This window comes from Pelobates fuscus, chromosome 3 (genome assembly GCF_036172605.1).
Source record: "Pelobates fuscus isolate aPelFus1 chromosome 3, aPelFus1.pri, whole genome shotgun sequence".
In the NCBI taxonomy this organism is placed as follows: Eukaryota; Metazoa; Chordata; class Amphibia; order Anura; family Pelobatidae; genus Pelobates; species Pelobates fuscus.
Genome location: NC_086319.1, coordinates 381,550,944 through 381,563,014, shown reverse-complemented (window position 1 = coordinate 381,563,014; position 12,071 = coordinate 381,550,944). Strand labels below are relative to the sequence as shown.

The window sequence follows — 12,071 nt, the reverse complement described above, 5'->3', positions numbered from 1 at the left end:
TATGTAACACCTGGAAACTGCGGTCCAAGTTGCAGAGCAGTACTGGTTCCGAGGCTGAGCCTGAAAATTGCCTCTCGGTCTCTGGGAGGGAGATCCTTGGTCCACGCAGCTGAGGCCTACTCTTGCAGTGAGTGTGGTGGGCGGCCACAACCCTGCTATCCTGTCCAATTGCAGCAGATCGGATCCTCGGTCCCACACAGTGCTGGACCCGTTCACCCTCCCTTTGGACCGGCAGGGGTCATCCCGGTTCTCAGCTTGGGGGGGTCCACTGCTACTAACAATCCAGAGTTGCTGAAACCAACTAGAGTGGCAGAGAAGCCGCACCTAAAATGGCAGTTGCTGCATGTCGGAACGACAAGGAGCATGACGATTTCCTCTTGCCTACCAAGGTCTCTGTTGGCTCTTGGGACAATTTGAAATGGCGCCTCGGCCTTATTGCGAGTCGGGAGCGGATTGACAGCCCACCCCACGACCTACCAGCCGGGTTCCAACACATGGCTCCGGTCCGAGAGTTAGCCCAAATAGGGATGCGGTGTCGGAGACACCCCAGTACAGCTGCCACACTGCATGGCCCACCTGGGAGCCTACATCTTGCAGTCGCCAGGGAGGCCAGTGTGCCGTGGAAGGGACCAGTGCCCTCAACCAGCCTCTTTCTCCACACCATCTGGATGCTGCTCTGGCCTTGGCTGGGGCTATGGAGCCTCCTGCTCCTTAAGAAATGTGTATTTCATAGCTCTCACTTTGGTGCGTGATCCCCCGGGTGACATTTCAGTATGTTTCTAAAGCTACTCAACTTTTTTTTTTAACTCACTCTCCATGCATAAGCCTCAACGAGTTACTAGAGTTTCATTGACAAGCCTAGCACTGTTAATTTTGTCAATTTTTACGTTTATTACGCACAAGTTAAATTAGTACATACAACTTACTCACGCATTGAGCAAACCTTTTCCTTCACATGTACTATATCTTCTCTTGTTTCAGCTTAATTATATAAAAATTTATAGGTTTCTCAATTACACAAAGATGTTTTACTATGTTTTCTCCAGCTGTCGTGATAAAGCAAACTTGCTTGATTAACCTATGCACAAAAAAAACTATTCAGATATAACATTCTGAAGAAGAGAGAGAAAAAGAATATAAAAATAAATACATGAATTCCCAACCTTTGAACCATTAGTAGGGTTTTTTCGCTGGTTGGATGAGACCAAAAGCGTGGCCTAAAACCAACACTGCTGATCACCCGGAGAAAACCAAGCCGACAGTGTAGCGGTGGTGGTGTTATGGTGCAGATTTTCATCTTAAGGGACTGTTAGACTGGCCACGGTGCCTATAGAGTTTCTTTTAATGCCAAAATACTCGTTAAAACCACCATTGGCTGAAGTTACAACAACTGACTGCGCCAAAACCCTGAGACGTGACGCAAGCAACTCTTAATGTAGCTTGCACCTTCACGTTTTGCAATTTGCATAAATGAAATGGTCGAAAATCCAATAAAACCCATTTTAATCTCAGACTGTAAAACTACCTTTTCAAAAAATAAAATACGGTAACATTAAAATTAACAAGACAAGATATAGAATAGTGCAAATACCCCTTCTGATGACACAGCTACTTTAAAGGAACACTACAGTCACCAGAACAACTTAATGTAGTGGTTCTGGTGTCTAGTCTGTCCCTGCAGGCTGTTTAATGTAAACATTGCCTTTTCAGAGAAAAGTCAGCGTTTACATTACTGCCTTGTGACACCTCTAGTGGCAGTCACTCAGGCGGCCACTAGAGGTGCTTCCTAGGTCAGTGCTGTACAATGTGCAGCACTGACATTCAGCGTCTCCACAGTCTGCATGGAGGCACTGAATGTACCCCATAGAGATTAATTGATGCAATGCAGCTCTATCAGGAGATGTTGATTGGCACAGTGTTTTGCCGCACATGCGCAATAGTCTTCCAATGTTTTCCTATGGGAAAGGATTGGACTGGCAGAGAGCATCAAAATGTATGATCTCCGCCATGAAGGCAGAGCGTTTGTAAAAGCACCTTTTCAGAACATTCTGAGGGGGGGGGGAGTGACCTAAATAGCCACACCAGCACCATACGGTCAGAAATTCAGGTTTCTATTCCTGACATTATAGTGTTCCTTTAAACTATGTTTACAGCAGAGAACATGAAATGAGAATTAGTCTGACATTACAAAAGAGAATTAGTACATTAATGTTTTTGTTTTTTAAAATTATTTGGTCACTGAGTGAGGTCTCGTTTCATTTGTTTCCAAATCAAAAGCCAATCATTTAGCTCAGTTTCACCTATTGTGATTGTTCTTCCCTGAAAGACTGCGCTCTCCAGCAACGATTTTGGTTTTGTATTCGGAAACAATTCCGTTATTCTTTAAATCTCCAGATCTCCACAGTTTGTCCTCCAGAGGCAGCTGCAACAGTTTGCCCGGCTACACTCACCTGAGAAACAAAAGGTAGAGAGAGAGAGAGAGAGAGAGAGACAAGGGAGAAGACCATGGAAGGCACGCAGAACACAGAGAGGAGAGCAGAAATGATAATGGAGAAGGAAAGAGAAATGGAAACAAAATTAAAACCTTGAGCACATTGTGAAGGACTCTAAAAAGGTAAATAATGGCCACAAAGATCATCAACAGTTCCCACATCAGTAACAGAAGCTAAACCTTTCCCCTGCTCCAGGACTGAAGGACTAACTGATTAAATGTCAGTGTGGGCCAGATACTCGCTCATGATGCTCTGATAATCTTACCCCATTGACCACACTGCTGTGCACCTCCGTGTAGATTGTCCGAGGGGGATCAGTGGGAATATGAACCTGGAGACAAGAATAGAGTGATTATCTAATGGCCCAGGGGGACCCAATACCAGTAAGTAGGGAGAGGAAAAAAAAAAGAAAAAAGAAACTCAAAGAACTCCATTAACGAAAATAAATAATGACAGAAACTCAAGATATTGCTGCTGCTGGCCATGGTGTTTTTGTGGTAACCGGCCCAATGTCTCCTTCATCTAGATACCTAATAACTGTGAAACATTTAATGGGTTAAAGTGTCAGTCCAATTACAAAACACAGAGGCATGTTTGAAGGGACTCTAATGTAGTGGTTCTGGTGGATATAGCCTGTCCCTGCAGGCTTTTCAATATAAAAACTGTAATTTTAGAAAAAAAAAGGCAGTGTTTATATTGCTGCCTAGTAACACCTCTAGGTACACTTACTCAGACAGCCACTAGAGATGCTTCCTATTTCAGTGCTGCACTATGTGCAGCACCTACATTCAGCGTTGTCACGATCTGCATGGAGATGCTGAATGCTTCACTGATTCAATGCAGTACTATAAGGACATTCTGAATGGCGCAGGGTGGCGTTTTGCTGGCCATTCGCAATAGAATTCCAATACTTTTCTATGTGAAAGCATTGGATAGGCTGATATTATCTCACATGGAGGTGTGACCAGCTACTGCAAGACCTTTTATCCCCACTCTGAGGGGGGCAGAGTACCTAAATAACTAGTCCAACACTATCGTGTTCCTTTAACCCCTTAAGGACCAAACTTCTGGAATAAAATGGAATCATGACGTGTCAGACATGTCATGTGTCCTTAAGGGGTTAAAGGGTCAGTCCCTAATTTCACCCAATTCTTGCTCACCTTCATGGTTTTGTCAGTGGAAGTGGTATAAAGTGTACCCGCTGAATGGAAAACGTCAGTGACCTGGGAAGAGTGGCCAACATCAAAGCACTGGGACAAGAGACAAAGAAAAAAAAAAAAAAAATACAAGAGGATGAAGATACGATATACGCTAACAAATTGTTTGTCACTACAACTACACTCTGTTTTTCTTTTAACAAATGATCAAGTGAATATAATATGTTATACCAATATAGCCTAACTGGAGGGATAGAATATTTCCAATTCAGCCAATTTGGCCTTAAAGGATCACTATAGTGTCAGGAAAACTGTGGTGAAGGACTCTAAAAGGTAAATAATGGCCACAAAATCATCAACAGTTCCCACATCAGAGGCTGGCTTAATCCTGCAATGTAAACATAGTTTCTCTGAAACGGCTATGTTTGCATCTGCAGGGTTAAAACCGGTGGGACCTGGCACCTAAACCACTTCATTGAGCTGAAGTGGTCTGGGTGACTATAGTGATGTAGATTAATTTAGAAATAAACAAATATGTTTAAATGACTGTTCCTGTCCAAATCTGAGATGATTAAATTGCGTATACGCAGAAGTAAGTTCACACTGACACACGGAGTTCAGGTTAAAAGCACTTCGAGAAGATTTAATGGCATCTGGCAAAAAACAGGCTTGCAAGCCCTTATAAGAGCAAAATTACATCATCATTGAATATCAAGATAACAACAAATAAACATCATTAATTGGTCTATGTATTAAGTGGTAAGTTAAATGCCCTCCCATCTGTATTAGTAATTGGCTTAGGGATTTGAGTGGCTAGTGGGGCATCCTCCCATCATGGGATGTCGTAATTTCTGACAAGGATTCAGTCGCCATTGCTCTTTAGCACGAGGCTCTCTCGATGGGAGGGGGAATCTGGCAGCTAGCCATTTTGAGTACTTGGCACCGTTTTAGCTCCAAGGTTAGTTTCTCAGTCTTTTTAGAGAATGGACATTTCATTAGAGCAGCTTTCTCATGGCCTAGCTATGATATACTTTGTTTCATGTTACAGGAATTTCATAATTCCGGTGTTAGTCATATTCTTCTAGAAAATACATTCTCTATTCAGTATTCTAAATGCTGTTAGGAAATCTTGTCATGTAATGAAGTTAAATGGAGTTAGTGCAATAATTCTAATTTAAAGGTTTAATGAAGGTTTTTAATAATTCTACATCAATAGTGTCCCTTTAAATTTGAAATTCCCTTTGAATTTCCCACAATTCTCACTTAAGTTAATCACTCTGTAATTTATCAAATCATGGATGAAAGCTCTGTGCAGAGATATGATACTGATATGAACTGATACCAGAAACCAGGAGCCATGTTTAAATCACTCATAGTACAACCAATGCCATTTTAATAGTAACTAGTGCAGGACTCGGCAACCTATGACACATGCCATGCACGGCACTCCAGGCTGCCAGTGCAAAATAGGCTCTGGCCTATCAGGAGTCCCAGTGAGACTTCAGATATCTGCTAGTGCAACCCAAGCGTTGATTGCAGGCGGTGAGAGACAATCCTTAATTTACATGTTGCAGCACTTAGATGAAGTGATCACCTCCTCCCAACACTTGTGAACGGGAACCCACACTGGAGTAGAGCAGTTATTGCAGCTCCTGCCCTTGACCTGTACATGGCCAACCCGGTCCCCACTGATAGATAGACACCCACCCACACTGATAGATATACACTGCAAAATAAGCCTCCCCCTCATACAACTAATACAAACAACCCACACACACAGTCCTCATAACACCGCTGACATACACTCACAACTTCACAAGCAGCCTCTCACTTGCAATACTATAAGCAGCTCCACCCAAACACTCACATCACCAAACACACTAGGTGACATATCATACACACACACACACACACACAATACCACAAACTACTCATGAACATATACGCACAAATACAATGTTACCAAGAAACTGGAGCACCTATAAATAACACAAGCAGAATACGGCAACATACACACCTCGATTTAAATAAATATATATTTTTTTAAAATAGGGCCGGCATGGCAAGGGGCTTTATGAACTTGTTTTGGCACAGTACTACTAAAAGGTAATATTTTAGTAATACTGTGTGAACATCATATAGAGAGCACCCAGTGTATTATACCGTAACATTACATACAGATCACCGAATGCATTACAAAGGAGCTGGTGATTTTAAAAGTCTTGGCTCTCTCTTTCCTGGGTGTATCCCGACCATCAGGTAAAGATAAAGCACGCAAAGTAATGTAAATAAAAGGGTTACAACTTTCTGGGTTGTTTGTTTATGATGCCAGGGGTATTCCTAGTACTGGGGCAAATCATTTTGCAACGGTCTGCCCTCTTACCTGGTCCTGTCATGTTCCTGATGCCAATCCGGCTGCTCATTGACTGGCTCAGAGCATCACCTGAATGCTTTCAGCCAATCAATAAGCGTCTGTACAATGAAATTTACACAGAATTGCCATTAGCCAGAAACCTTGCTCCGTGCCGGCTGATGATGCCCCAGCGAGAGGTGCAATCACAACTCCAGCAACAGAGGGGTTAATCTCGCTATGCGCATTTCATAGTGAAATCACTGATTACGGTGCTTGAAACAAACCTTTAATCTTTACTTATGTAAAAATTATTACTATAATACCCGTAGTTTCTGGAATGTCCCACTGTGGCTTCCATACACATGAATTAGACCTTGATTGTCACCAGCCCACAGCTGAGGAGATTCATACGACATGCAAAAGAGGTAATTTTCAAGCTGGAAAAGTAAGAGTTAAAAAAATAAATTAAAAAAAAAAAAACAACATTTAAAAATGGTGTACCATACATAAACCTTTTGGGTTTTTAAAATTGCAAGTAGTATTTTACCCTGTCCTCATCTCTAGACATTGAAATGTTCATCTGAAGGACAACCATGGGGTTAGTATAGAAATCAATGGTGAACATATAAGACAAAATGGTTTAACTTCTTAATCAGATAGGATTAAAACATAGATAAACAATGCCCCTTCTTACCTGTATCCTCTGTAATACTGCATTAGCTCTGCGGTCAAACACCACCAAGGTTCGGTCCTCGCCCCCGGACACAATGTGACGCTCATCGGCCACCAGGGACAGCACCGGACTGGAATGGATCTTCCGAGAACGGATCAATGGATTGGAAGCTGCACACAAAGGATTTAAATAGGTAAGAGCCTAAACCTTTATCTGACATTATGAAGACTAGACAACTAGACAGTAATGTAGAACAGCAAATTTACTCATCCACAAATTCAAATAATAACCAAGAAAATATGCATGGCTCCTCACCTCTTGGATCATATACACTCACTCTCTTGTCATATGATCCAGCCACCAGTATATCCGGAAGGAGTGCTAGACACAGCACTGCTGCCCGTCCCCTAGATGCAGAGATCGTGATGTTATCGTTTGGTTCACAAGGCCTTACCAAGCAATAAAGGATATAAAACCATATGTCACACAGCTCTCGTACCTGATCTGTCCCACCTGCTGGCCCTCAGCTCCGATGTCCCAGATCTTCACAGTGCTGTCCCAGGACCCCGAACCTAATAGATTTCCACAGGAAGCAAGACACCAGGCCCAACCCTGCAGAATGCACAGAACCAAGTATCACCTCTACTGCGCAGGCACGTCTAGTCTCAGTGCATACACAGGTATTAGAATGATATATGTCTCAGAGGGAGCAGCTACAGATTAAATTATTTTAAGACTATATCAGAGTGAAAGTCAGAGCACATAGATCTTCCAACATTTTTGCAGAAAATCCTTGGACAGTTACAGGCAAACCGTTGGTGGATCACTGAGTCTGCCCTCTTCAGGTCTCATCACATAAAAAGGTTATTCACTAAACAGTGACTTTTAGGGATTGCATTTAAATTTAAAAAAAAAAAAAAGCATCTTGTGGAGGGGGAGAAATCCCCAACTCCAACACCTGTAAGCGACAAACATTAACACTAAGCGAATGAATGGAGACAAGAACATGTCCGATATGAAGCTCTGTTCTTAACTTGCACTAACCAACCACGTTTCCCTTTTGTAAAACAAACAATACTTGAACAATGATTTTGGATTCTGTGAAAGCCTTTTACTGTTGTCTAAATGCACTTCTGTTTATGCAAAAATAAAGAACTAAAAAAAAATTTACAGTAATTTTACAAGACCTACGCAAGTATACAACGTATGTTGAACGGGATACATGTATACCTGACAAATACATAAATAAATTCAAGGTATTCACACAAAATTAGTATGCAATCTGAAAAAGCTGTGAGATGGAATTTTTCTCCACTAAGCAATGCATATGGTTACAATATATGTACTGGTTATAGAGATCAACCTCTACCTTATGGGTTCCAGTTTTCTCTGTTCCCAATGCCTTCACTTTAAATTTCTCTTGCCCTGGTTCCAGATCTCTCAAGTCCCAGAGGCTGACGTTCCTGTCTCGGGATCCAGAGACGCATAAGGAGCCCCCCTGAGGGTAGCAAAGCCAAATGAAGGAGAGTCACTCGCACCTAATGCAACTGTACAAGACACCAATGCATTACAGTCTTATGACAGTATGCTAAACTTTGCTCTCCGTGTAACTATCACAATTACCAGACCATGACTGAGCCACCCACTTTACCTGAAGCAATAGCACTGCATCTACAGAGGCGTAGTGTCCGTCACTTAATGTGAAATGCTCTGCCTTCTTCCCATTGTCTGACCAATGAGAGAGCTGCTCTTCAAGTTCCATACAGGCAGTTGGCCAATCAAAATTCTCTTCTGTGAAAAAAAACTTGGATTTAATTCCTGGTTTCAGGAGAGCTCGCTGAAAATGTGCCAACACAAAAAGAAAATTCAAAAGTACCTGTACATAAATATTGGTTTTTTTTTTGCCTAGGTTCTTTTTTGGGGTGTTAAAAAAATAAATAAAAATAAAATGTAAAAAGGAATAAAATCGGTAAGCTTTGAAGTTGCGGTTTAGTGCATGAGTGACCGTGTGTGTGTGTCGAATATATATATCTAATATATATTCGGAAAGTCAGTAGTTGAGACAGTTGCAGTCTGGCGTGTCCCTTAAATATTCATTTTTAAAGAAGACATTTTATCACCCTCGCTGGATATCTACATGACAAATCCCAGGTTACGAATACTGTAATATTGTATAAATTATATGTATAGTGTATTTTGTGTTACATTTATGTATTATAGAAAGGTATTTATTTTCCATAGCAGCCATTTTAGATTATATAAAGGGCACTGCCTTTTATTTTATTTTATATTCCCCTCCTTTCAATGCTCTGAAAACTTACGTTCTACCACTGGAAAGTTAGTGGAGATTCGCTTCTTGACTCGTGTTCTCCATGTTATTTTCTCTGCCACAATAGCACTGAACGTTTTACACACTTGCGGCAAAACACCAAGAATAAAGCGAGGATCCAAATGAGATAATATATGGAGAATGAGCTCTAAGGGGAGCAACAACAGCTGGCAACGCTCCTCAGCATCCTCCTCTGCCACAGGTGACTTCTTCAAATCCCAGCCTCCTTGGTAGGATTCATCCCAAGACTCCAGGGGAAGGTCATCTGGCGTTGTCTTATGAAGTTTCTCACTCAAGCTCTGGCCACTCAGAACTCTAGAAATATAGTCCAATGCTTGCGTATCGGGGTCCTCCAGTGTTTCCACATCTGAATCGTTGTCAGATTCTGCCTGCCGACCGCTTGCCATCATACGACTAAAAACGCAGTGTGTCCCGTCACCATTAACGTACCTACGGTTAGATACAAAATCAGTGAAAGGGTGATCGTTTACATATACGGAGAAGACAGACATCAAGTGTTTGGATTTGAAGAACAGATAGTCTAAGGAGATTTAGCTGACACAGAAGCTTATCCTGATACATTACAGCCTGCCAATAACACACAATGATACAGTAACCCCCATCTCTCTATATTTATAAACTAACAATTCATTAAAATACAGCTCACATCTATCTTATAAAGCTGATTAATTTAGATTCCATTTAAATCTCCATTGTTTCCCATAAAGCAGAGCATTCTGTGCCATTTGCATTGTTTCCCATAAAGCAGAGCATGCTGTGCCATTTGCACTGTTTCCCATAAAGCAGAGCATTCTGTGCCATTTGCATTGTTTCCCATAAAGCAGAGCATGCTGTGCCATTTGCACTGTTTCCCATAAAGCAGAGCATTCTGTGCCATTTGCACTGTTTCCCATAAAGCAGAGCATTCTGTGCCATTTGCATTGTTTCCCATAAAGCAGAGCATTCTGTGCCATTTGCATTGTTTCCCATAAAGCAGAGCATTCTGGGCCATTTAGTAATAATCTCTTCCTTGTACCCGGTTTAAAAGCAGATCTCATTAGTTTATAAAGTTAGATGGGATATACTATGAGAGCACACACCTGTCTCCTAAGACACTCCTGCATTTCCGTCTCCTCCTTATGACGTTTCAACACAGCAGGCGCCTATTGGTTGAGCTGATAATTGCAGCCATGGATACCGTGCGGCAGCCAATCAGGGAGCTGTGAATGGGCGGGTACTGACTTGGGCGGCCATTTTTGTTCAGGGCACTAGGTTTAGGCCACTGTTCTTCTACTTTTTTTTTTTTTTTAACTCCCTAAGGCAGTCAGTGTGATGGGTGGTAGTTGTGGTCCATGGCTCACTTTATGTATAATTACAAACATTGAGAAGGTAACTGTATGTGTGCCTTAAGGCTTCCAGCCCCACCAGGTTTTGCTGGGTATGAAAAGTGCTGCTGCTTCTTCCCCCCCCCTCACAGCTTACAGTAACAGTGAGAAAATAATTCAGTTAATGTGACAAGTGAATGTACATTTAGGCTTCCACTTATGTCCTGGGCTATAAATTAAAGGTATAATCTAATCAACAAAAGCACTTTATCTTAAGTGGTTTCATTGTGTCCCTTTCATTGGACAATGTTTCATTTGACCCAAATCTCTCTGGTGGCTGTTAGAGACACAACTAGAGTTGTTTCTATGTTTAAGTACATAGATTTAAGAACCTCCTTGTTAATTTACTTAATTGCGCTCAACATTTCTGCTTAGTTGAAATATTATATATTATTTATTTTGCTAATGTGTGGATGTCCAGTGGGTTTTAACACAGGTGTAGTCGCTGCATATAAACACATTCGCTCACTTTTCAATCTAGTGCAGGGTTCAAACTGTCCACTAGTCATTGGTGAGTAGATATTGCCCCCTGGTGTCCCATGCCCCTTCACGCTGGCAGTGGTGAATAAGGTAAAGCCTTGAGGCCGGGCTAGCAGCATAGGATTTTAATGGCAAATTGAAGGAAATAGAAAAGTGAATGGAGGCAAATACAATTAATTTGGAAAACTTTCCAACAGAGATATAGTCACAGGCTGACTATTTTAACTTAAAATTTACAACTTGCAGATTAGTGAATAAATCGCATTAATCTTGCATTCCATCAAGGGACAGAAGCACACAAGGACATCACCATTAGGAGTTCCGATATAGACAAAAACAAACAAGTGGCAGTCAGACAAAATTAGAAGATATTTCAAAACGATTGTGGTGGTGCTGCTTTTAAAACATCGAAAAGGAATTCAAAATTGTAGGCTAAAATATTTTTCTTTATACATGGCCACAAAGCCTTGTATAGGGAAACAAAAACTATGATATATTAAATTGTTTTTAACAACCTCCGTTTCCCGTAGCAGCAACATTATCCACCAAACTGCCAGTTTCAACTGGTGTATTATTCAGCTAACAGTGATCTATTTTATGCAATTTCAGTAGCATTACTTGGGACACAGAGGAGCAAAGAAAATACATTATTGTTTACAAAACCCCATTATAGCCATCAGGAAACTGACCAAGTAGTCACCTGCATCAACTGCAATTTGTGCTTAGGAGACTTTTTACATCAGGAGTGTAGCTCTCCGACTGGCGGTTTGTATCTTAATCGGTGGGTTTCGATATCAACCTTTTCTTTTATAATGAGCCACATAGCAGAAATGTTTAAAAAAAATATTTTAAAGCGGACTCATCGCCTGCAACTTTTAAATAAATAATAAATAAAAAGCCTTAATTGGAAAATTCTTTAGCACTATTTTCCAGATGGGTAATTCTGGCTGAACCATTCTCAATTCTTGATTCTTATTTTTTTTTTATGAATAGCCCTCCTAGGTTTCTTTAAGTGATGTCACAGTTTATAATCTTTGCATATATAGTAGCAATCTGTCTGTTGTAAATGTCCAGGTTTGCCAACTGGCCGCTCAATTCCCTCTTTTTGAATATTGGGACATATTGTAAAAGTGTTTAAGAAACCAGGAGATAAAGAGACAGGCCCTCAAAATTACAATAGTGTAATGAGCAACTAACTCTGC

At 41.1% G+C, this 12,071-nt stretch overlaps 1 protein-coding gene across 1 annotated transcript; it reads right to left on the bottom strand.

Annotated features, from left to right (window-relative positions):
- Positions 1 to 2,036: 2,036 nt before the first annotated feature.
- On the bottom strand, positions 2,037 to 10,131 carry FBXW9 (F-box and WD repeat domain containing 9). Its single transcript, XM_063445961.1, has 11 exons — positions 10,105 to 10,131; positions 8,997 to 9,454; positions 8,327 to 8,466; positions 8,045 to 8,173; positions 7,175 to 7,287; positions 6,991 to 7,082; positions 6,697 to 6,845; positions 6,326 to 6,439; positions 3,653 to 3,742; positions 2,758 to 2,823; positions 2,037 to 2,450 (listed from the first exon to the last, which is right to left on the bottom strand). The coding sequence occupies exons 2-11, from the start codon at positions 9,412 to 9,414 to the stop codon at positions 2,376 to 2,378; spliced, it is 1,386 nt and encodes a 461-aa protein (XP_063302031.1). The 5' UTR covers positions 9,415 to 9,454; positions 10,105 to 10,131; the 3' UTR covers positions 2,037 to 2,375.
- Between the last annotated feature and the right edge of the window lie 1,940 nt (positions 10,132 to 12,071).